This window comes from Eublepharis macularius, chromosome 1 (assembly GCF_028583425.1).
Source record: "Eublepharis macularius isolate TG4126 chromosome 1, MPM_Emac_v1.0, whole genome shotgun sequence".
Lineage (NCBI taxonomy): Eukaryota > Metazoa > Chordata > Lepidosauria > Squamata > Eublepharidae > Eublepharis > Eublepharis macularius.
Window position 1 is genome coordinate 37,880,272 of NC_072790.1, and position 25,854 is coordinate 37,906,125.

Sequence of the window (25,854 nt, forward strand, 5' to 3'; positions counted from 1 at the left end):
TCAAAAAAAGGGGGCGCAAGCAAGGCTGAACCCCCCTAAAGCCTCTGGATAGCATTTGTTGCCTGTCCTGAATTAAGATTTCGTAAAGATCTGTCTAGTGTAGGACTCCCATACGCCAGTTTCAAAGATAATCAGCAGGAGGAGACCTTTTGGTCCAAGTTTGACATCAAACCAACATTACAGTGTACCTGTTGTTCTCTATAAAAGAGGTGTGGAACCAAAAGAAGAAAGCACAGTCGTCATAGCCTTTTGGAAGATCCTGCATTCGAAAAGAGGAGATTAAAGACATTCTGCATCAGTAATAACCTCTCCAAGGTATGGCCCTGCCGTTCCCTACTACCCATGACTAATGCTCGTCTATGTCAAGCTAGTTTCATGATATTTTCTTTTGCTGTATTGCTACGGCGCTGTTAAAATGTGAAGTCTCAAATCCTCCAAAGGCACAATAAACTAGGAATAAAGCCAGCCTCTAGCAACCAGCATCTTCCATACAAGCCCAAACATCAATATGCCATTCTTTCCAGAGATTTTCCTCCAGTGATATGTTTCCTATAGTCCATCGCTAGAGATAATGTATATTAAACAGCAGTAAAAGTCCAACTGGTGAAAAATCAGATTTTGTTTGGGGGGTGGGGCGTCAAGGGCCGGCCATAATGAGCAACTGCTTTAAAGTAACAGCCTGTGGTTTTGCCTCGTATTTTGAGGATCAGTGGAAGGTGTGTGTGTGTGTGGGGGGATTACTTAAAACAAGCACACAGAAACCAAAAGTCTTTTTGACTGTTGCATTAACCACTAAACCACACAGCTGTGCAAAGAACGGTCGCTCAGTGTTGCTGTAAGAAATTTAAAATCACTCTACTAACTCTTGAACAGATCACATAAACCAGAATGTATCTAACTTTCTGCTGGTTTTCTGCTTAAACCATCATTGCAATTATACGGAAAACACTAGCATATATAAATGAGAGTATAAATAAAAAGGAATCTCTCATCCCTTCTCTTACCCAGCCTGATTTAAAGATAAAATTCAGTCTCTCTAAATGTCTTACTAAGCCTTTTCAGAAAAGATAAGTTAATCTCACCACAACCCAGATCTGAGGGGTTCGGCGGTTGGTTATCTTACAGAGATATGATTATGTGAGCCTCACACGACTTGATTAAATCAGCTACTTTGATTTCTCTAAAGGCGTGATGTTAGACACCTCTGAGAATTTCAAAGAATAATTGTTGCAAACTTTGTTCCATTTTTCTGAGATTTATTCTGGTCATAAAAAGCCATTGATTCTTAAGTTATCCCTCTCAAGGCTGAAGCTGTTAAGTTTGCTGAGTGAAGAAAAAAAAGCGTGCTCACAGTTTTACACAGGAACCTAAAACATAGGCCTACTATGTTAAAACATCCTAAACAGTGACTTAAAATCTGCACTGTGTCCATGAGGGTTAAAGCACCTTCCAACATCTCTCTCTGGCATTCTAGTTAAGACTAGACAGTTTTCCAAAAGGTAATAGGAAAGAAAGTTCCTAAAGTTGCTTGTTTTAGCTTGTATACCAAAAGCAACATATACACACACACTTCCTTACTGCAGAGGGAGATTCTTTGCCAGACATGCTCTGAATTAATAAATTGCTGCGGTTAAAGCAACAGCCTGAAGGAAAAACCTCACACATGCTAGAGCTCTGGCATTGCAGACGTGGTATTTGGGCTTAAAAAGTGACCACAGCTCCCTCAACTCCAGGTAAGGATCAGAACTGTAGAAATGGTTGAATCTCCCGCGCGCACACACACCACTACCCTGAAAAGGCACCCCACGTACTTAAAGCCCCTATGGGATGGAAGCTTTCCCAGGAGGGGGGGTATTCTCAGCTAGAGAAATGCCATTGGGGGTGGTTATGCCTCCCTTACTCATTGCTACAGTCCCAACCTACTTTTTCTCCTTCTCCAGCACGGCAGCTTTTTAGTCCTAAATGATGCACCTGTAGGTTCATTCACAAAAGTTTCTCTGCGCCTATGTTGTATCTATAAAAACCTAAGCACTCTTGTTACACCAGTTGCTCTGTTGCAAAGTCTGTGTCACAGGGGACACCTGTCAGTGTTAAACAACAGCAAGGTGGTTAAACTGAAAGCACAGTCAGCAGCGTTCTTGGAATGGAATGGGCCCGTAACTGGGACTGGTGCCAAATAACTGGTTCAATTAAGTGACTTGGAGACGGTGATGAGGAGTGAAGTGGACAAGTTTGCAGACCGCACCAAGTTTTTCAGGATGGTGAATACCCAGCGTAGACTACACAGAGCTCCCAAAGGAGCTCTCAAAAGTGGTCAATGGACAACACAATGCCAAGTGAGATTCAAAGTGTAAACACACATTAGCACAGGGGACTTCCTAGCTTTATACACACATTGATCAGGTATAAACTGGTGGTGGAGGGCCCGTATCACAACATCCCAAATGCAGATACAACCTAGATTTATATAAGGATCATAATCAGTTGGACACTCCCACCTGCACAGGGCAATGGGGATCTATGCGGTGAGGAAAGACTGAACTTGTTTTACAGCTCTGATGCGTCTAGAAATTTAGGTTGTCTGCATTTGGAACTTTAGGTACACTTCGGGCCAACCATCTCGAATAATGATGTTGTAAAATTTGAAGAGATACAGAAAAGGACAGCCTAATTGGTCAAGTGGTTGGAGAAAGCTGTGTGTTTGCATCTTTATGTTCAAGAGGGGAAAAAAACAATTGGAAGGGGGGTGTATGGAGGAGGCACAGGTTTATGATTATGCATGCACTCTAGAAGTTAAGACACCCAAATAAAGTTGATAGGCAGCAGACTCAGGAGATACAAAAACAAAGTCTCCAATGCATAATTAACTTATGGAATTTACCAGAGGATGTAGTAAAGTCCAGTTGCTTAGATGGACTTAAGGAATTAGACTAAACATATTCCTTAAGGAAACGGCTATCAATGCCATGACAGCTAAATCAAGATAGGAAGCCGTGTTAGTCTGTCTGTAGCAGTAGAAAAGAGCAAGAGTCCAGTAGCACCTACAAAACTAACAAAATTTGTGGTAGGTTATGAGCTTTCGTGATTCACACCTCACTTCTTCTTGGTATCTGAAGAAGTGAGCTGTGACTCATGAAAGCTCCTACCCTACCACAAATTTTGCTCCTCTTATAGGTGCCACTGGACTCTTGCACATGACAGCTAAAGAGAGCCTCCATGTTTAGAAGAAGTGCACTTCTGAATACCAGCTGCCGGGTACAACAGTGGGAGAGGCCTGTTGCTCTCATGCTCTTTGTGGGCATCTTGGAGGTATCTGTTTGGGCGCTTAGGAAAGAGAAGGCTGGCCTGTACTGACTTTCAGTCTGATCCAGCAAAGCTGCTCTTACAAAAGAAGCCAACCATGACGTGTGGAAGCATGGACCGATCCGTGACTCTTTTACTTACAGAAGAAGTAGATTCAAATCGGACTTTCACATCATTACAAACAACAGGATAGTTTTCCAAGCCAATTACTACGCAGTCATGTTCTCCATCGAAAAACACCTGTAAAGAAGTACACACGTCTCTCTCACCTTCTAATATAAAGCTTTCTTGGAGTCATGATATTAAGTCTACTCACTCAGCAAATGCCAGTGTCTTATGCATCTAGTGCCCATTATCTCTACCTTCTCCCACAAATGGTGAAATGGTTGTGGCCATGAATGTCTTGGTGGGCAACCCTCTCCCCAAACCAGCAGGGAGAATAGCCACGTAGTTCCTCTTCCCTTCACCCTTCTTGCTGAAATCTCAGTAGCTTGTGTCCCATTTGGCACAGGGAACATGGGGGGTGGGGGGTGGGGTGGACAGGTAGCAACAGAAGCTTCCAGTTAGCTATTCCCATATTGAACTATAGTGGTTTTAAGATTATAATAATATGCAGTGTTAATAGCTCTCCAAATGGAGTGCATCTAGGAAATGATTGCCCATTGTTCAAAGGCATTCAGAACAATATAACCTAAAGACTCTCTCTGGATGCGAACATTCTCTTTGCGCTAAAAAATACAAACTCTTGGTTAATCCTCAAACTGACTTGCAACACCACCTCCTGCTAATTTAGTACTGCTTGTGGGAACAATACCAGCCAATACAGTCCTTCTAAATACTTGGTTTGGCCTGGAGACCGACACCTTCTCTTCTAGCCATGTTTTCATTTAATTTTGCACACCTTTTAGCAAAATGCTTTCCACTTCATCCTTTGAGCAATATGCCAACAGGCACAAATCAGCCAACAATCATGCCCACACATGTGTGAATGTATTTTGGGGTGGGGTGGGGGAATACTGTTGCTATGAAAAAAGGCAACTGTGAGACTCTTCATCTCTTCCTTTTCTGTTTAAAATTTGACTGATGTGCAGTCCAACACAAGAGGAAGCCTGGAAAGACACATAATTCAAAGAAATCCTTAAGGATGTTTAAAAGTAGTTTAAGAACTGGGGTGTGGGAGAAAAGCATTCATCCAATCTATTTTCATTCCGCCTTTCCTCCAAGAAGCTCAAGGCAGTATACAGGTATCCCATCTTATCATCATGACAGTCAGGGCTTTTTTTCAGCCAGAACACGGTGGAACAGTTCCGGAACCTCTTGAAAATGGTCACATGGCTGGTGGCCCCACCCCCTGATCTCCAGACAGAAGGGAGTTTAGATTGCCCTCCGCGCCATGGCGCGGAGGGCAATCTAAACTCCTTTCTGTCTGGAGATCAGGGGGTGGGGCCACCAGCCATGTGATCATTTTCTCCGAGGGCAACCCACTGAGTTCTACCACCTCTTCTCCCAGAAAAAAAGCCCTGATGACAGTCCTTTAAGGCAAGCCAAGTTGCATGTAAGAAACACCGCCTTCCAAGGTTATGCAGAGAGCTTCATGAAGATGAGGGGATTCGAACCTAGTTCTACTCAGGCACTCTAACCAGACTGGCTTGATAGCCACTAAATCGCATCACAGGAAAGTTCCTATGACACTGAGGCACCCACTACACACAGTTTTAAAAGCAATGCTCAAGCTACAGGGAAGAAGTCTTGCATTTTCTAGGCAGTTCTAGAATATCATTCTTTTGACTGTCCAGAGAGTTTGATACTATGACAAGCTCAGCCTTAAAAGGGTACATAGCAAAGGTGTATTCTTCATGGGACAGGGAGCCTCACAGCAAAAAAAAGTGTAGCCAAGTACTAAAAAACCACAGCCTTCTCAGGCAACCAGCCACAAATCATCTTGTTCCTCAGTAAAGGAACAGGGAGGTGGACTGGCTGCTCTGTTGCTGCTGCCCCACCAGTAGAAATCTATATTGGAGTCTCTCAAACGTCATAATCACATGTAAATTTAAAACAACTCTTTTGCTGGGGTGAGAGACTCTGTTTTGCTATTACTATTCAGGGAGGGCAACTGCATATGTTTAAACGCAGCTGTAAGGTAAAGGTAAAGGTAGTCCCCTGTGCAAGCACGGAGTCATTACTGATCCATGGGGGGGACATTGCATCATGACGTTTTCTTGGCAGACTTTTTATGGGGTGGTTTGCCATGGCCTTCCCCAGTTATCTACACTTTACCCCCAGGAAACTGGGTACGCATTTTACCAACCTTGGAAGGATGGAAGGCTGAGTCAACCTTGAGCCGGCTACCTGAACCTGGCTTCTGCCAGGATGGAACTCAGCTTGTGAGCAGAGCTTGGGCTGCAGTACTGCCGCTTACCACTCTGCGCCACAGGGCTCTTTAATGCAGCTGACCACAATACATACTGAAGTCAGGAAAAATCTTCGTAGGCCATGTTTCATGCATAAATGCATTTTTCCACAGTGAGAAATCTCTGCAGCAGAAGCAGCCAAGACAGGCACTCTAGATTAACCCATCGTCCCTTACCTTGCAATTCTCTAGGGTTCCACAAACACACTGAAAGACCTCTTTCTTCCTCATCAGGATCTGTACTTTCAGATCCGACCCATTGCCTTTCCCAACTCCTACAAAAAACACAGCGATCGCAAAATGATTAATAGCATCAATATGAAGGAATTTAGAGCGAAGAAGGTGTCACTGCAAATTCATGCATTGCCACCATCTACAGAGAAGTAAACTCAAAGTCACTGCAGAAAAGTGGGATAGGACGCATTAACAATGCTTACCGTGGATAGCAGCAATCTTAATGCTTTTGATCCTGAGGGGTCTCTCCGGCGGAAGCTTCAAGTCGTACTTGTTTTTCAAGATTTCATAATACCCCACATATCTACTCTGTAATAAGGTAAGTATTTTTAGAAAATCAATGTTTCCTGTAAGAATATTACAATGTTTTCTAGCTCTGGGGAGTCAAAATCTTGATAGAAAACCCAAAGTTTAGCTCAACCCTTCAGGCACCCAGCTCACCCTCTGCACCCTTTAATTAAAGGATCACAAACTCTGCAAACCTCCGTATCTCCTATCTACAAGCATCATGCTCTCAAATCATTCCCAAACCCGTGACTTGTTCGGACTCACAACACAATATACCTACAATCCAATGACCACTACTCTGGTATACTCTCTAGAAGTGCAAGGGAGTGGGTAAGTTATTGTTATTAACTAGGTGAGTTAATCCTTTGATGCTACACACTGACTCTGGTGTCTTAATTGGAGCTCTAAGGTAAGCACTTACCTGGGATGGTGTTTCGACACCCTGAAACTTGGAACTGGTGCTTTTATCAGTTCTCCTCTCGCCAAAGTAATCCAAGCTTTCCTAGGAAAACAAAGTTATGTTACTATAGCTATTACTGTATCTATTAGATCACCGATCCCCAACACGTACCACTTATGGGCACCGTGGTGCCTGCCAATGTGTTTCTTAGAGCTCACTTGCTCTAGGAAGCAAAGAGCCTGTCCTGGCTTTCCTCCAGTTAATGTGAATAGGAGATGCTTCAGAAGATCCCAAAAAGCGTCACCTAGAGTTGGCAGGAAGCACCCATTTAGAAACATCTGCTCCCATTACAGGAGGACACTTTACTTGGAATAATTCCAATATTTGGTTATTGCCACACCCATGGCAGTCATTGTATTATTGGTCCCACCTCCTATGCAAATCATTTTCTGGTTCTACCCACTAACCCTCTCAAAAAAACCCTCTCAAAACCCCTACAATAGATTCTGCTATTGTCTATGTACGACACAGAAGCCCCACCTTCTCATAGCAATAGTAAAATGCTCCCTCCCAATTGTCCTAGCAGCACAATTCATTTATTTATTTTATTTGACTTATATCCCGCCTTCCCCACAAATGGGCTCAGGGCAGCTCACATCATCGTTAAAACACAATAAATTAATAGTCAACTTTGAAAACACACTTAAAAACTTATATTAAAATACTCCAGCACCATTATACATAGGCTACTTTGGATACTAATAAAAGACCTGCATAAGTCATAGCTGTGGGTAGAACGCATAGCCGAGGGCAGTCATAGAAGAAGCAGCGATCCTAGATAGGATAAGAGGGGACACCCGCTGGTCCTCAACCAAAGGCCTGGCGGAACATCTCCGTTTTACAAGCCCTGCGGAACTGCAATAGGTCCTGCAGGGCCCGGAACTCCAGTGGGAGAGTGTCCCACCAGGCTGGGGCCAGGGCAGATTTTTCCCCCACAGCTATGAGGCCGTTTGCCATTTTAAAAAGCAAGAAGAGTTTATTTATTTAAACTGCTTCACAGGATGCAGCCTAAAGACCGCTTCAAACACTGTGTTGACCAGAGGATGCAAGCCTACCATTCCATACAGCGGGCTCTTTGCAATGGGAAATGCAACATCCATACACACAGTTTCTGCCTTGGTTCGTGTAGAATCATTCCATTCCAGCACTACCCATTTCTGATGGCAGCTGGCACAAGGAGGATTGGGCAGAACAGTGCGATATAAATATTGTCAATAAATAAAAAGCTTCCCTATGCAGCCAGGCAGAACCCTCACGGGAAGCAATATGCAAACACTGCAGCCACCCACACCATTATTTTGAGGAACCTCTACATGGTATTTGAACACCAGCCTTAAACAATTCTAATAATTGTTACAATGATTCTCAGTTCGGCTGGGGTCTGCAGGGTGCAGCAGCCCTACCTAAAATGAGATGGTGGCCAGTGGAATTTTTCTAAAGTGAATGCACCACATTGTCATTATCCAAAATAGTACTGTCTGGCTCTCTACATATTGTAGACAATTGATGGGTAGTTCTTATGACAGAAACAACCAATTCAAGCCATTGAGTACAACTCCGCAATCATTACAGATTTATTACCCTGAAAACATCCAGTAAAGGCAATCGGGATGTCTGGTCAACATTTCTCAATCATCTCCCAAGGGGAATACTAATAAACTTCGGGATTATGGCAAGTAGCATAATACGCTCTCCCACACAAAGGAGTTTCACAGAGCACTAGTGCCACGCATTTCCTGACCACATCCTACTCAACTCCTTTCCTGACTTTAGAAATTTCGTGCAGCACTACCTCATATACTTTCAAATCTTTTGGAGTCTAAAATGACAGGTCCCTTTTAAAAAAAGAACAGCTTTCTTTAAAAGGAGAGGGGAACAGAGTCGAGACAAAGAACATGCTAAGCTTTGTGTCAGAAACTGTGAGTCACAGAGTCATATAGCACAGTTACAACCCTGCTTATCACCCATAGAAGAGCCACAGCCCACATCCCAAATGCTTTAATTCTCCCGAGTAAAGATCACCACTTTTTGTACCTGTGCGCTCTCAAACTGGTTGCTATCAATAAGCCAGGTGCAAACCATAGTCCCAGTCCTACCTGCATAAAAAGGGAAAACAAAAACTCGATACGAGGAAAGGCACAACACAGTTGGAACAGTGAAAATACTTTGCAACCTCAGGCCAGTGGAGCTGTGCCGGAGGCCTGTTGGGATCTGGCTGGCAGGAGGAGGTGGACTGCTTGGTGTCCGGCTGCGACCATTTTGCTCAGCGATTTGCAGATAAACTCTCTCATACCTGATGGCACATACCTGATGTTGGGCCCAGTCTGGCCTAGTGCTCCTAAAGGAATATACTGATCACAGGCGGTACCAGAGGAGACGTGATCAACTTAACTTGTTTAACTCTTTAGACACACTTGTGCCTGGAACTTCATACTGCGCTACTGAAACAGGCCAATTAGCTTGGATTACCATATATGGAATAGACTGCCCTTAGTATAAAAGGGGCAGCAGCTTTGTTTTCTGTGAGGAACCTGAGGTAACTTGCTTTGTGTTAAGAACCTGTTCCTCCCTTTATTGCAATAAAGACTTTCGGTACTCCTACTCCACCTGCCTTCTCCTTAATTGGGCTAGGAGTGGGTGGGGCCCTTTTGGGCTAACATACCCTTCCCAACGTGGACTCTACATTAGCAGTGACAGATGGTACCAGGGTGACGGCCTGTCCAGTTGTTTGGGATACTTCTAAGTTTATTCAGACTGAGAATGTGAACAGGATCCTTGGGGGTTTGAGGGTTACTACCAGCTTGTATGACCTTTGCCCTTCCTGGCTTCTTAAATCTGCTAGGCAGCAGGGGCAGGGGACTGGCTGACTGGGTATGAGAGAAAGTTAATGCCTCCTTGAGAGAGTGGGTGGTCACGACTCACCCCCCAGTGTTGAAGGAGGCTGTGGTGCATTCACTTCTAAAGCAGCCTACGCTGGGCCTAGGAGATTTCAATAATTACCAACCAGTCTCAAATGTTCCATTCTTGAGCAAGGCGTTCGAAAGGGTGGTGGATGGGCAACTTCAGGCTTTTCTGTATAAGGCAAACTGTTTGTGTCCTTTCCAATCTGGTTTAGGCCTGGTTATGGGAACTGAAACAGCCTTGGTCACCCTGGTGGATGACGTGTTCCAGGAGATGGACAGAGGGAGTGTGATTGTTGATTCTCATGGACCTCTCAATATCACTGCCCCTTATACCCTTCTGGGCTGTTATTGGGAGGCACCGTTTTGCTGTGTTTTCAGACGTACCTGGGGGGGGGGGTAGGTTTGAGAAAGTGGTGCTGGGGGACTGCTGCTCGGCCCCTTGACCTTTGGCCTGCGGGGTCCCACAAGGCTCCATGTTGTCCCTATGCTTTTCAACCTCTACATGAAACTGCTGGGTGAAGTCATCCAGAGATTTGGACTGGATTGTCAACAACAAGTGGATGACACACAGCTCTGTCTCACGCTTTCAGCCAATCCCAAGGAGGCTGTGAAAACTCTGAAACAGTGCCTGGAGGCAGTTTTGGAGTGGATGTCAGCTAATGAACCGAAACTTAATCCTGACAAGACAGAAGTGCTGCTGAGGAGTGGAAGGTCTGACCTGGGATTTAAGGGGTCACCTGTTCTTGACAGGGTTGTACTCCCCTTGAAGGAACAGGTTGGTAGTCCAGGGGTACTCTTGGACCCAGGTGTACCTCTGGATAAGTGGATGGCAGCTGTGGCCTTTTACCAGCTTCATTCGGTTAGCCAGCTGTGGCGTTTCCTGGGCAGAAAAGATCTTCCACTGTGGTGTACACCCTGCTTACATCTAGACTAGATTCCTGCAATGCACTCTGCATGGGGCCGCCCTTGAGAAGTGTTCAGAAACTTCAATTGGTGCAGCATGCTGCAGCCAAGATGTTGACTGGAGTGGGTCATAGGAACTACATCACTCCAGTCTTGGCTCATTTACATTGGCTCCCAATCTGTTTCCTGGCACAATTCAAGGTTCTGACTTTTAAAACCCTGCACGGTTTGGGACCAACATACCTGAAGGACCACCTACTTCCCTTATGTACCTGCCTAACCACTACAGTCATCTTTGGAAGCCGTGCTTAGGGTGCCCAAGAGAGGGCCTTCTCAGTAGTGGCACCAAAACTCTAGAACTCTCTCCTCAGTGAGATTTATCTTTCCTCTTCTGATGCCATCTTCCGTCAGCTTTTTGGGGCTTTGTCTGGCATTCCCTCAGCGATCTCCTGCCCAAGGTTTTTTATTGTATGTATTTAGAGCTCTGGTTTTATTTTAATGATTTTTAAAATGTGATTTTTATTATGTATGTTTTAATTCGTTAGCTGCCTTGGTGACCTTTATGAGGGCAGAAAGGCAGTGGATAATTTTGGGGCTAAGAGAGCATAATACAGCCATTCCCAACGTGGTGCCCTTGGATGCCATGGTGCTTTTAGATGTTTTCATGGCACCCGCTTGTTCCAGGTTCGAAGATGTAACCAACACCACTCTTGTCCAGCAAAGTTAGAAGCCTTCCTCCAACTAAAGTGGCTCTGCTGCGGGCGGAGGAATCATAAAATCGGAGGAAGACTTCTTAGTTTGGACTAAAGTTGTACATTTTGCTAAGTTACAGCCCAGCCAACTTCACAGGGTTTGGTGTAAAGATAAAATAGGGAACTGAGCTCCTTGGGGAAGGAACGGAATAAAAATCAGCAATCAAGAACTCTTGATCTATGGATGGATGAACACAAGATTAAATATACTAGTTAGATATTTCTAAGTTGCTACCTCCTTTCACTTTTAGGTACAGAACAGATTATAAAATCGGAAAAAAACCCACCCATGTTGCAATATGTTGAACAAATGCTGACTTCTCACAGTCACGAATGAAAATTCAGTAAAAGTTCTACTTCCTCATATTTCTTCCCAAGGCTAACCTTCTCCTTTTCACTAAAACATGCTTACTTACCCTTCCCTCCTTTGCAGTGTATTGCTATAATATTTTTGGGGTCCCGATTCATCCATTCCCTCACATTAGCAGTAAACTTGAGCATCTCCCTTAAGAGATAAAGGAAATACTTCACTTAAGACTTTGCTGTCTGAGCTATTGTTCTATAAAATGTAAAATACAACCTATCATTTATCAGAGCATCAGTATTAGATTTCTTCAAGCTCAATCAGAAGACACAGACACAATGGATCGGATGCAGCCAGCTTTTTCATTCAACCTCAGTTAACCCACTCCTTTTTTTTTTTTTACAGCTCCCACCCCACATGGTTTTTGCCCATACAGGTTCCACAATCCCCAAAACAGCCATTTTGGTGGTCAAAAGAGACCCCCCCTCCCTTCCTCCCCAATGGAAAACCTGTTTGCATCTAAGCTTTGCCATGAAGCCCTGTTTCTAATGGGTTGGAGGAAGTGGCACATTTTTAAACATGGCCAACTAGCCTGAAAAGTTTATATTCACATTTCTAAGCCTGTAGACGAAACACAGCATCATCTTGGCATATTACTTACTCTAGAGTAGGAACATTATGGTCATCGATGAACAGCCGTTCCACCCTGTAATGGAAATACAGTGGGTCATAGCCCTGTTCACCTGCAAGGGAAGAGGATTTACATATTTAAAATGCCCCCCAAATGTCCCTTGGAAAGATTCCTCAACAATATTTTGCTCAGACATTTTTAACTGTTCGCCTTACATGGTGTGGGAAGGACTTGTTCTCTAGGCTATCTCTACACAAGACATCTGTCTGACACATGAAGAACACCTGTCAGGAGACGCAATGTTAGTCGGGAACGGAAGTTTAAAAAGTCAGAGCAGGCGGCAGGGCAAAGGATTTGCTGTACACTGGAGCTGTGTGAAGAGGCTGTGACATGCCAGAAGAACTTTGGCCCATTATAACTCCTCCAGGTCCAAGCCCGGCTCGAGGAGGCAACTCCAGCCCATTTCCATTCCTTGCCACCCTCTGGTTGCAATCCCACACAGTTTTAGACTGGAGAGGTGAAACTGACAAAGCCTTCAGGAGGTAAAGATGAATTTAACAAATGCTCTGAGGAGCAAACTCTTTTTAAACTACACTTCCTGGCTAATATTGCGTCTCCCTACACTTGACGAATACGTGCTGAGGTGTCTCGTGTAGAGAAACTTTAAGTATTCTTTTACTACCATGTTTGTTGATCAAGTTATGAAATGAGAATTTGTTACCTTCTGGCTCTTAGAAAGTTAATGGACATTTGAAGTTGCAAAGTGTCTTTTAGTTTGGATAAGGAACTTAAGTTTCTTGTTAAAAAATCAATACAAATATAGTTTAAAAAAATAATCTTCTAGGGATAGCCAAACAACATTTCAGGCCAAGCCACCTGTAGGTAAGTCTGATGTTTGCTTAAGCAGCAGCACGGAAATGCAAGCGTCTTCTCTCCCCTACTGTATCATGTTACCATTGAGGTAAGAGAACTCTTCTAGAAAGCCAGCACGGTACAGTGTCAAACTAGGTTCTGGGAGACCCAAATTCAAATCCCTCCTCTGCCTTGGAAGCTTGCTGGGTGACCATGGACCAGTCACACACTCTCAGCCTAACCCCCCTCATTACAAGGTTGCTGTGAGAATAAAATGGAGGATAGAAGTTCTAAGCCACTTTGGGTGCCCACTGGAAGAAAGGAAGGCTATAAACGGAGTAAATAAATTAAATAGTGACAGTACGCACAATTGTTAGCACTGCCAGCCACCTTGAACCTGAGAAAGGGAGACTATAAATGAGGTAAATAAACTAATTCACCTGCCTCACTCCAGAGAAGATTTTTATTTGACTTGGGTGTGGATCCCGTAGAAGGGATTTCCATCATCGTGGGGCGCCCCCTTCACTTTCCCCACTCCTGCTGCAGCTCAAAATGATCCCTGACATTCAGTTCCTGTTGGACCTCCAGGAATAACGCAAAAGGGGAAATCTGTGAAATCCCCTCTCCCTTCCATTAGTGTAAGTTTTCTGTGGGATCCCAACTGTTAGTATCCAACTTCTGGCTCCCCAATGGCTTTTTGTTGGCAACAAAGATGACAGTTGACCAAATCCTTAAGCACAGCCCATTTCTAATGACTGGAGCAGGATTAATACAGTCTACTAAGCAGGCAGCAGCGTGAGAAGAGCACAGCGCCAATGCATGTTCTTTCAAGGCCAGTTTAAGACTATCGTATATGGTCAAATAAACCATACGCTGCGTTTGGTGAAAGTAGCGGGTCTGGAAAACAAAAAAGATAAGGCACTTACTGCAAAGGTTGTAGACTTTATAGTGGCCTTGATGCTTTGTATCCAAGAACCTCACAACTTCCTAGGAAAATGGAAGCAAGGCATTTGAAGAGTTTGCAGTTGGGAGAAGGCTAGTTAATGCATTTGGTCTTGGGCTCCCCCCCCCCCACACCCTTTTTGAAGACTGGAAATTCAGAGCTTTCTTATGTAAAAAAGTATTCTGCACGAATGCTGCAGTCAGTCTACTGGCGTATTCCGATTCCAAGTGTAATTAATAAACAAACAAACAAATATAGGACTATGTTTCACTTGTGACTAATCATTAGCAGACTGATTATCCCCAAGAATGTATTCATATAACGGAGAATTTAATTAAGATCTCAGTTGCTTTAGTGTTCACAGACCAAATTGCTACCATTCCTGCAAAGTAAAGAAGAAACAAGGGATCAAATATTAACTAGCTGTTATTATACAACCAATACTTAAGAAAAGGTGCAGGCAAGAACTATTCCCACCCACCCCCACTCCCACATGCACACACAGTAAAGTAAAAGGGGCTCAATTTAGAAAGGCCTTTCCCAGGGCAACACCGTTGCTGACTGTCAGTACATTACTACCATGAGCCAGGCCTGCAACAGCCTTGGTGCACAGGTGGGATACTTCAGTTTGTGAACATGCCAGATGAAAAGGACTGAGGAAGAAAAATAAAAGGTGGAGAAGCCATTGAAAATTGGTAGGAGATTCAATCGGGTGTTTAGGCAGGAGAGGAACTTGTGGCATGGGGGACTAATTCGCCACCGTATTGCAAAGGTCACTCTCCCAGGAACTTGCTGTGACAGCTCGGGAGCGAACACGGAGATTAGCCAGCAACTTGCATATGCAGTGGGATGGTAGGAACAACCCCCTTGCCTGCAGTGGCGTCACTTGCTAGGATGGCATCATCTACGCTGGTTCAGCAAGAGCTGCATTTGTTCCCATCCCTTGCCCGGACTCCAACTACAATGTCTGAGGCAGCCTTAATATTAAGGACTAGCAACAAAGCTCGTTGTGGGGAAAAAATACAATGGGCTCTAGAAAGGGGAGGGTGGGCAGGCAGGCATTCGCTCCTCCTCTGTCTCTGGTTCCAGCTGATGGAGGGGGGTGGGCATTGTCATCTGCTCTACACCTGATCTGCCTGATCTCAGCCATGTGAAGGGGTGGTGGGTTTGCTACCTGCCCCATGCATGATACATACAGGGTAAAGGGGGGCATTGCCTCCTGTTCTGCACCTGACTATGTCTGGGTGAAGGGGGGCAGGCATTGCCGCCTGCTCCGAGCCTGCTCCCAGCTGGGTGAAGGGGGGTGGGCATTGCCACCTGCTCCCTGCTAGGTGAAGGGAGGAACAGGCATTGCCTCCTGCTCCACGACTGATCCTGACAGGTGAAGATGGGTGGCGGGCTTTACTACCTGCTCAGCTCCTGATCCTAGCTGGGTGAAGGGGGTGCGGATATGGCCACCTGCTCTGCTCCTGATACCAGCAGGTTGAAGGGGGGGCAGGCATTGCTGAATGCTTGGCTCCTGACTCCGGCAGTGTGAAGACAGGGTGGTCACTGCAGCCTGCTCAGTTGCTTATTCTGGAAGGTTGAAGAGGACAGGCATTGCCACCTGCTCTGCTCCTTATTCTGGCTGAGTGAAGAGAAGAAGGCCATTGCCTCCTGCTCTGTGCCGGACTCCAGTCAGGTGAAGGCGCGAGGTGGGCATTGCCACCTGCTCCACTCCTGATCCAAAATGGGTGATGGTGGGGGGCGGGTATTGCCATCTGCTCCACTCCACTCCTAATACCAACTGAGTTAAGGTGGGGGCGGGCATTGCCACCTTCTCCACTCCTAATACCAACTGGGTTAAGGCAGGGGGGGCAGGCATTTCCACCTGCTCCGCTCCTAATACCAATGGGGTTAAGGCAGGGGCGAGCATTACCACCTGCTCCGTTCCTAATAACAAGTGGGTTAAGGTGGGGGGTGGGCATTGCCAACTGCTCCGCTCCTAATACCAAGTGGGATAAGGGGAGGAGTCGGCATTTCCACCTGCTCCGCTCCTAATACCAACTGGGCTACAAGGGGAGTGGTTATTGCCAACTGTTCTTCTCCTAATGTCAGCTGGGTGAAGGCGGGGTGGGCATTGCCACCTTCTCCCATCCTGCTCCTGGCCTGGGCTTCTCACCATGGCACTTTTTCTGGAGGGACATGGTGCCTTACCTAGGCTTGCCTTCATGGCAGTGCCCTCTGGTGGTGCACCAGGGTATAAAGTGAGTTGTCTGAAACACGCTTACTCAATTATATAATAAGATTGTGCCCAATGCTATTTACGCAGTTATTCAGAGTTTAGGTTACCATTATAGGATTCCTGTAGAAAGACTGCTGCCCGGAAGACGGAAAGGACATTGCTATAACACGAGCTGAAGAAGAAAAGAATGGAAAACTGTAAATGAGTTATATTTGTTTGTTAGCTTAAAGGGATTGGACCCCTTAGATCCAGTAAGTTAGCAGAAGCAGCTTCCTTCGGCAGAAAAAACTTCCCCTGATGGATGAGGATCTTGAATGAGGGGGAGAGAGGTTTTTCCACCATGAGCAGAACAGATCTGTGGGACTCAGCCAATGGGGCTCGATCCACCACAGCCTCTTTATGGGCACAAGGACTTTCACCTGCAGACCGCAACTTTCGTGACCTCGCCCCTCTGCAGCAGTTTGAAATCCTGTCCCCCAAATCCTGCAACTTTTCAGGCTGCCACAGAAGGGTAGAGCTGAGAAACTTGCACTCTACAAGTGGAAGCCCTTTTGCCCCGGAAAAGCTGCACTGGACCCAGCCTCTAGCATTCCAGCTGAAATACGAATATTCACATGCCCAAAGGTTACACTTTAACAACTTGGGAATCCATCCTCAAGAACATTCAGACTACAACAAGAGCAGTGTCTGTTACCTTTTCATCTCAAAGAAAAATCGTTTCTGGATGTAATACATTCCATATGCATATCGCGTCACAGTTTTACAACCCGCTTCTCTGAACTCTTAAAGGATTGCTAGCTTGCAAAAATGTACTGCAGTAGCCATAACAATCATTCATCCCATCTTAAGCTGCTGTGGTGTGTCTAGGAACATCAGAGCGACTAACTGGTGTTTGGCCTCAGCTAAGGAGAAGTGGGTTCAAACCCTCACATGGCTGTGAGGTTCACTAGGTGCCCCTCTTGGGTAAATCACTGTCTTAGCCTAACTTACCTCATCCGGCCTTCCAAATGTGGCAGTCTCCACCATGGTACATTGAGTTCCATAGAGGAGAGACAGGATTTTTTTAAAAATGTAACACTCGAAAAGACATGCATTTGGAGGGCAGGATCAAGCTCCTGCCCAGCTGCTATTCCTGCTTCACACCCCAACTTGTACTTTTATGAAGCTTTGTGGTTTGGCATTTGTACTTAAGTTTTCTCAAACACAAACAGAACCTCTTGGGAAGTTACAGTCAGTAATTCGCTCATGATCTCTGGTAAAAAGAATTAAAGGATGGATTAATGAATGCAAGAAGTCACAAGTACCTAACGTAAAAAAAAAATGAAATGTGCAGTTTTACATTTGCGTCATTAAACAGCAAGGCTCCAATTTTATGAGCAATGTTACGGGATCTTAAGCTTCCCTACCAGGAGGCTGAACTTTGCTTGTACCTCTGCCGCTACAAAAAGCACATGAACAAGATGACCAAGCTATATGAGAATTTGTATTTCAACAGCATGTCACATCAGTAATGCAGGACTAGTTGAAGGGAAAATCGTTCTAAAGACATATAACCAAGCAGGCAGCCTTCTCATTCTTTTGTTCCTTCTAACCAGGTTAGGAGGAGACTGGAAACGTCTTTTTTGTTGTGGCTGTTCCAAAGTTAATACAGTTCAGCACTTCCCACTGCAACATCCTACATACGTTTCCAATAAAGAGGTGCTTGCTTACAGGGCCTTTCCCAGACAGTAAAAGAAACCCGATAACACAATATCCTGTCATCTCTTAATAAGAAAGCAGATAAGTTATTTCCAAAAAGATTGCTATACTGTATTCCAGATTTTTAAAGAAAGGGGAGGTAAGGTGATGTGCAGGAAGGATACACAAGTGTCCACCCACCAACACTAGGGTAGAGAGTACATGGTTGCTTTTGACTTGCAGAGTCACAGCCCCCACCCCCAGTCATCCAGCGTCAGACAGTGCAGCAGGGGAACTGAACAGTCACACAGGACATCACATTAAGGAAAGACTGACAAAATGGCACTGTGGGAAGTGTTGAGCCCTACCAGCAGGTTCAGAAGAAAAGGAAAACAACCAACACAGCCACCGCCAGTTCAAGACACAAAAAGGTAGTGTCATGCTCTTTGGTTGTGTGAAGATTTGTGCTACGTGCCCTTAGAACTTTGGCCATCCTAATACATTATGGTTAGACTTTAACCATAAGAGGAAAGAATTGTTGGATAGTGTGTATTCAGCGTGACTGCACCAGCTTAAGGAGGATCCACAAAGAGTCCACACCTTGTTAGTTTAGCAAAGGTGTATAATACAATTTATTTATAGGTGGATAAAGAGCAATATATACAAGTTTACAGTCCAGAGAGACAAAGTGCTTCGCCTACACCTGGACTTGCAAGAAGCCCCAACCATACTGTACATGGTAGCTATATATACATGTAGACACCCAATCAGATACATCCATGAGTTTAGCTGAGTCATTCACTTCATGGTCTCCTGACTCTTAAGTTAACCATCTGACTCTCTGTCACCTGATGTGTCTACCTGTCATACTGATCGTTCTGATCTAAAGCCTCTGCACACTGGCTTTTGACACTTAGATATCAACAAGAATTTCTTTAGCACTGCATTAGTGTACCTTACACACACACACACAGGAAATAGCTTAAGTACCTTAAAGAGAGTGGACAGAGACTAAAGGGGATTCCCCTGATGTTCAGGTACGCTTTCTCTCCAAACTCCCAAATGTTGGATTTGTGCTGCTTCCTGCAATAAGAGTTTATGACAACCAGTTTCTAAATCCAGATGTACATACCAGTGATGTAAGTGAGATCCAAATCAAAGCCATCTTTTAGATAACGTCTTTTATTTTCTGAGACCTATGAATGGGGGAAAGGTTAAGGAAGCCATTAACCTAGAAATAAATGCTGCCAAATTTCGGTACTAATAGATCACATTTTAGTTAAGTTCAGAAGGGGATGACAAACTTTTCCTGGAATTGTTTTCCAAAGTCAGTCTTACTAGCTTTGCTATTACTAATGGAATTGCAGCACGTCTCAAGCACAAGAAGAAAAGTTGCTAAAGTTCTGTACCCAAAGTTTACAAGAGCACAGGAATATCCTATAACCTAACCTTTACAAAACAGGAAATTCATAATGTGTGTTTTCAGGTGGTATGGGGGAATAGAAATCAATGAAACAGACTACTTTTCTGGACTTCAGCTGTATACCTTCAGAAGATGTATAAAAGAAGTTCTAAGTTCCTGAAGTAAGATTAAGAACTACAAATAATAAAGTCTATGTAGCAATGAAAAATGATAAAAGGATCTTTAACAAACTCTAGGAAATATACGTTCAGAACTAGGGAATGAAACCCACAAATGCAGAATTTCAGGTGAGTAGCTATGTTGGTCTGCAGTAGCAGAGCAAGATTTCAGTCCAACAGCACCTTAAAGACCAACAGGTTTTCCAGGGTACAAGCTTTCAAGATTCAAGTGCCTTTTGTCAGATACCAGATGTTTTAAAGAGCTATTCAATGAAATCTTACTCTACAAACATACATGCACCCTCCTATGCTGGGGAAAAAAGGCGAACGTGTTTTCTGAATTAATAGTTTATATCATCATTTTAAAATTTCGTTTTTATTCCACCTTCCAGGATTAAGAATCCTGCAAAGACACTTACATTCTACAAGCAAAACAAACAAAAACATAAATGCCAGTACACTGAGGAGCTCCTCAAGTGAGAATAGTTGTGTAAGCTTAGAGTTTGAAGATGGTGTTATAGGTACAAATATACTCCAAGACCAAAGGCTGGATCCAGCAATTCATCAGTGGAAATCACTGACAGAATTTTACCCCTTCTGCCATCTTTGATGTAGGCCCCGCCTCCTGCCTCAACCTCTGTGGCTATTAGTCCAAGAAATAGCTTTCCCATGTTCAGAAAGGACTAGTGTGGGGGAAGACAACAAGGGAAAGATGCATAATCTTTGCAATACAGATGGCTGGATCCAATATAGCAATCCAAGATCTTTCTCAGTTCCCCGACAGGTCAGTCCTATGTAGGGTTACTTCTGTCTGAACCCACTGAAATCAACATGCTTACACTGGAGTAGCTGTGCTTAAGACTTCATGGTCTATTGCAAAAGCATCAGGATTAAAGGGCAAAGATTTCTACTCTCAGGATAGCTGATGAACATATGAAAAGAAACGGTGTGAACCTTCAGGACCTGAAAAGGCCAACAAACAAACAAAATCAGGCTTCTAACACTTACACAGAAGTGTAAACCCTTCTCATGCACTTGCTGCCAATTTTGATGGATAATGCATGACTGTGAATGCCTCACACATTTTTCTGTCTCCAGGTGACATTCTCTATAATGTAGAAGTTCCATTCCAATTATGGCTGCTGAACAAATCAGTGGACTATCAGAGCTATGTTTATGGACTTGTACCCACAATATGACAAGAAAATCCAACAACCCCTGAATCCACGATGGGAAGTAAATTAGAAAATGTAAATCAGAATGGTCATTCTAAGTATGTGGTTCTTGAGAAGGGGAGAGACTTGTATAGCAATAGCACCCTTACACTCATTTTCCAGCATAGGTTGTACAGTCTCAATTTGCCTTGAAGGGGATGTAGAAGAGTTTTATTTTAGCTCCCACCCTACTAGCATTTTAAAGGAGAAAAAAAAACCCTCCTAGAAAACATGTAATATTTCTGCAGCATAGCAACTGCAGGGAATGGCTTCTTTTTAAAAAAAAGAGATTTGGATTGCTATTACCCTTAAAAATGGAAAGACATGTTTATTTATTTATTTTTAAAGAGAACATCTAGGAGTAAAAAAATACTTTAAATCACCTTACCATCCTCCGGGCGACTTTTTCAAGTTGTCTTTTCTCAGAAGCTAAACGAAATATTCTAATCAGAATTACAATCCTCAGGGATCGGAAGAAAACCACCATTCTGAGCAACAGGAGGAAAAAAATGTTCATAAATAAGGCACTAGCAAGTGACGATCGTTTTGGAATGTCTACCTGGCTGCAACTCTAAAGACTTCTCCAAATGGAGGAATTTACTAAATCAGACACACTTGCCACTCACACAGGGTTTGGGCAGTGATCCACAGTACCATACCTTCTGTGATCTGGATGGTACGGTATTCCAGATCTTAACCATGGTGTCTATACATATTAAGGTTACGGTGTGCCCAATGATTCCCCTGTAATTCCCCAACCAGCACTATATGGGTGGAAGAGTACAATCATTTATACCCCTCTCTGAAGAACTGATTGGGAGAGAAGCCACCGCAAAGGCAGAAATTGTTCCTTGGCATAAATCAGGGCCAAGAACACTTGATACACTGTTCTGCCAAACAAGACTTCTATAAGCCACCCCTCCGTTTTCTTTACCACAGATAAAACGGTCACGAGAGCCAGCCCTACCCTAAGCTTGCTCACCCTCTGCTCCCAGCCTTCGCTTCTCATACATATCCCATGTAGTGCCCAGCCCATGTTTTAAGGGTAGATTGAACATGAGCAGGACCACCAAGAAGGATGCGGCAGTAATATTTTTGGAAGTCAGATGCTAGAGCATCTAGTAAGCTTATCCGCTTGTTCTTCCCCCCTCTCTCTGGGGCTACTTGGCACAGCCCCTGGACAAGGAAAACAAGATACAGAGGGGCCAGGGTGCAGGGAACAGTTTGAATTACTGTCTGCCTCTCTGCCCCAAGGCAACAGACATTTTGGTTGCACCCGAGGGGAAACAGGCAGCAGTACCATGACAGAGTGCATAGTGAAATAAGCATTAGTAACACAGAGAGAAAAGATCTCTGATTTTACGCACTGAAACCAGTGACAGAGAGACAGTCTGACCATTCTGCCAGCAACACTTAACAATAAGAACTACCAGCACAACATTCTTTCATGGCAAGAACAGTTTGACTCTAATGACACTGAAGTTTCCAATTACCCGGATTAAAGTGAAGTGATACATTCAGAGGCAGTAAACCTCTGAATACCAGTGCCAGGAGACAACATCAGTGGAAGGCCTTGGCCTGTACGCGCTGCTGTTGGCACTCCACAGTAACTGGCTGGCCACTGTGAGTCGGGATGCCGGACTAGACTGACCATTGGTCCGATCCAGCAGGGCTCCTCTTATGTTCTTATGAAACCCACTTGCCACATGCTAGAGAAATAAATAGCAATTGGTCATGAACTAATCTCATTCTTTGTAACCTAGGGGTCCCCAACATTGTTGAGCCTATTGGGCACTATAGGGATTTAGAGAACCAGAAGTGAGCACCACCATAGACTTCCACAGAGTGGAAGTGGAAATGACTTCCGTGGAGTGCAGGGGCCAACCACAAAATGTTAGGAGACTGCAAGCCAAGCGTCCTCCTATGAAGGAGGCGCCTGTTTAAAATGGACAGAAAGATGATGGACCCTGGGCTCTTTTGAAGAATCTATTGCTTCCCTAAGATAGAAGAAAATCAGGACTGGCTCTTTGCTTTGGGGAAGAAGAATGTGCGCACCAAGAAGCATGTCTGTGGGTGTCAGATTAGGGATCACTACCCTAACATATGAAATGAATGGAGCATCTTCAGGGTTTTTCTCACTAGGTTGGAAATGAGTACACATTCCTAATCAGCAGGGCTCATTTTGAGGGAGAACGCGCAGGAACACAGTTCCCCAAAGAGATCACATGTCAGGTGGCCCCGCCCACCTGCCTCTCGGCCCTTTGGGGCCCGTTTCAGCCTGGATTGGGGCTGAAACGGCCCAGATTGGGCCCCTGATGGGTGGTGGATCCCTCTCCTACTCCGCAGCGGTACAATCCTGACCATTTTGGACCCGTTTTCGGCCATTTTCAGCCCTTTTTTGCCATTTTGGGCCCAATCTCAGCCCTGAATGGCCAGGATTGGGTCCAAAACAGCCAGGATAGGTGAAGTCAGGGGCTGTGGCATATGCAAATCAGTTATGCTAACGACACACTTCTGGTGATGTCAAGGGGTGTGGCATATGCTAATGAGTTGTGCTAATGAGCTAATAATTATCATGAGTTCCTCCAGCTCTTTTTCTATGAAATGACCCCTGCTAATCAGTGACACAGATAGAGAGTGTCCATAGCCCTCGTACAATCACATACAGCCTACTGGAGGACACAACATTCAACATCGGAACCTTTTAAAAGGAGCTTTATTTGTGCCTTCCACCCCACTCCATTACAAAGAATACTAAGCATCTTCAATAGATTGAAGGGAGGGAGGGAGATACTGCACCTTGGAATTTGGCCTAGTCCGCCTAAGTCAGAGACAGAATATGCTATATTTATCAACAGCGTGCCTACAACAATGACAGAATCTAGAATATTTAGCTTGGATGAGAAGTAATTCCGGAAGCTGAAAAACAAAAGCAGACATAGACATGAGTAACTAGTCAACAGCAATGCTTTTTAAATAACTGGTTTTTGTTATTTCAAATGCTTGGGAGCCCATATAGGTGGCCTACAAATTTATCAGCATATTCAAAGAACATTTTATCCACAAAGGTTAATAACTACTATAGCCTGACCTTGCAAGAAGCTGTCTGGCAAGTAACTATGGAACAGTGTTAGCCAAGAAGACAAAGTTAACAAAACAAGTCCCTTGCTAATGATCAAGCTAAGAGCCATTTTGGCAATTAGACCTGTAAAAGCTAAGGGTCCCACATGAGGAACTGCAGGGAAGGGATATTTGAAAATCCCACCCCCCCAATAGGGTTGCCAAGTGTCTGGTATTCACTCGGACAGTCCAGCATTCAGGGGGACTGTCTGAGGGAAATTTTCCCCAAATACCAGACACCTGGCCCCTCCACACAGTCAACTGTTGCTCAGCCTGGTCGCTGGCCTCCCTCTCATGTGGTACATTGGCAGGAGTGGACCGCCTAGCCAGCTTTCAGCGCTCAGCAGCAGGCGCCCAAGCAGCCACCTGCAGCTGTGTGGCGCAGCCTGGGAGCAGCCATCAGAGTGGACTTAAGCCTCCATCTCTGCACCATTTTCCTGCTCTGAAATGGCTACAGGGAGGCCAGTATTTGTCCTATTCAGGAAGCTTGTGCGTAGCCATCATTATGCAAGTTTCCTCAATGAGGTAAAAAGCAGCTCCCGAGGCCAGTTCAGGTTGAAAAAACAGCATGAGGAAAAAGTTTAAAGCCTCTTCACCCCACCATACTATGGTCCTGATCCAAACTCTGGCCCCATGTGTCAGGGAACTGAGGCCCAAGTTCAGAACTTGCTTTATATGTCTGATTAAGAAGGCCCAGTGTGCCCCCAAAGTAACACTCAGGCCCTCAGGAGACTGAACAGGCGGATTTCCCGCTTTTTTCCTTTAAAAAAAGTTCAGCTGTTTTTGACATTCCACCTTATCTACAGCACTTTCAGTCCTCACCTGGCCAGCTTTAGAGACTTTTCTTTCAATTTACACAGGCATATTTTTCAGTCTATCAGAGAAATCCCAAGTAGGCAGGTTTGTGGGTGGCCCCACTGGACATCTCTCTTTATTCAAAAAGAGGCCAGTCATTGTGTTAATAGAAATGTTACAACAAACTCAACTTAAAAGAGGTCCAAAACATCTCTCCTCGCTCCAGAACCTGACCTTCATAAATGAATTGAAAAGTAGGGGTTTTTTAATGGCAGTGTTCTAGTCCTTCCTGCTGCGACCCAAATCAAGCCTAAACTCTCATATTTTATTCTACAGAGGTGTCTACAGCAGTGGGCCCACATCAATGTTCCACAGGCATTCATGCTCTTACCCTTCAAGACACACTCGCAAGAGAACATCTATGAAGAAGAAGAGCGCTATAGCCAAAGAGATGCTTCCAATAACCTCTCCAACATGACTGTTTTGGTCATCGATCACTAGAGATACAATCACAAGTAGAATGTCCACAAAAATAAGCACAACACCAAAGAATCTAAAAAGCAAAAAAGGGGAAAGGTGGTAAGCTTTCAAGGCAAGCAGCACACAAAAGGAAAAAACCTACACTCTTTCACTTCACTATACAGTCAACTTACTATGCAATTAATATCACATTACAGCCTCTAGAAGGCGACGAAAGAAACACTTTTAAAGGGGACCAAAGACATGCTATTAAGACAACAGTTAAACAAATTGATACACTGTAACCATTTGGGTTATCCTCAGTTAAAGCATAGCTCTATATTAATAAAAATTTTAACACAAGCATATTTTACAAATTGTTGGTGGCGTGTGTAATATAGTCTAATAATGATACCTGCTGATTAACATAGCCTATTGTGTTTACTTTATGATGTACCAAATTGTGTTTAGGCCACTCGTACTTGCAACCAAAATTGTTTTCAAGAAAAACAAGGAAGCGATGTCAAAGATCCCAAATTTGAAGCATAGCTAAAAAGTAGGAATTACTTTTATTGATGTTTATGTGGTGGTTTTCACTTACCTGAATCCAAAAGACATCACAAATGGAGAAATCTTCTTAAGAATACTAGTTTGGAAAACAAGAAAGGAAAGAGAAGGATGGGAGGCTTATTAGCAGAATTAAGGTGTCTCTGTGGCAGATTTTCATAACCTACTGATATTGAGTGTGTTCAGCACTTTGGAGGGGGCAGCTAATAAAAACTACACAAGAGTATTGTCAGT

At 44.2% G+C, this 25,854-nt stretch overlaps 1 protein-coding gene across 2 annotated transcripts in view; it reads right to left on the reverse strand.

The window, feature by feature from the left end:
- LOC129338339 (phosphatidylinositol 3,4,5-trisphosphate 3-phosphatase TPTE2-like) overlaps positions 1-25,854 on the reverse strand; it is a 36,084-nt gene that overhangs the window by 2,765 nt on the left and 7,465 nt on the right. For both annotated transcript variants that reach the window (XM_054992492.1, XM_054992482.1), the window contains exons 4-18: positions 25,655-25,699; positions 24,986-25,147; positions 23,479-23,598; positions 21,068-21,167; positions 19,017-19,080; positions 16,315-16,379; positions 13,967-14,027; positions 12,219-12,300; positions 11,670-11,758; positions 8,730-8,791; positions 6,657-6,737; positions 6,151-6,256; positions 5,891-5,988; positions 3,445-3,543; positions 189-259 (exon numbers count right to left, since the gene is read on the reverse strand). In XM_054992492.1, coding sequence (XP_054848467.1) covers positions 189-259; positions 3,445-3,543; positions 5,891-5,988; positions 6,151-6,256; positions 6,657-6,737; positions 8,730-8,791; positions 11,670-11,758; positions 12,219-12,300; positions 13,967-14,027; positions 16,315-16,379; positions 19,017-19,080; positions 21,068-21,167; positions 23,479-23,598; positions 24,986-25,147; positions 25,655-25,699 — 1,305 coding nt within the window. The remainder of the gene's footprint in view (positions 1-188; positions 260-3,444; positions 3,544-5,890; positions 5,989-6,150; positions 6,257-6,656; positions 6,738-8,729; positions 8,792-11,669; positions 11,759-12,218; positions 12,301-13,966; positions 14,028-16,314; positions 16,380-19,016; positions 19,081-21,067; positions 21,168-23,478; positions 23,599-24,985; positions 25,148-25,654; positions 25,700-25,854) is intronic.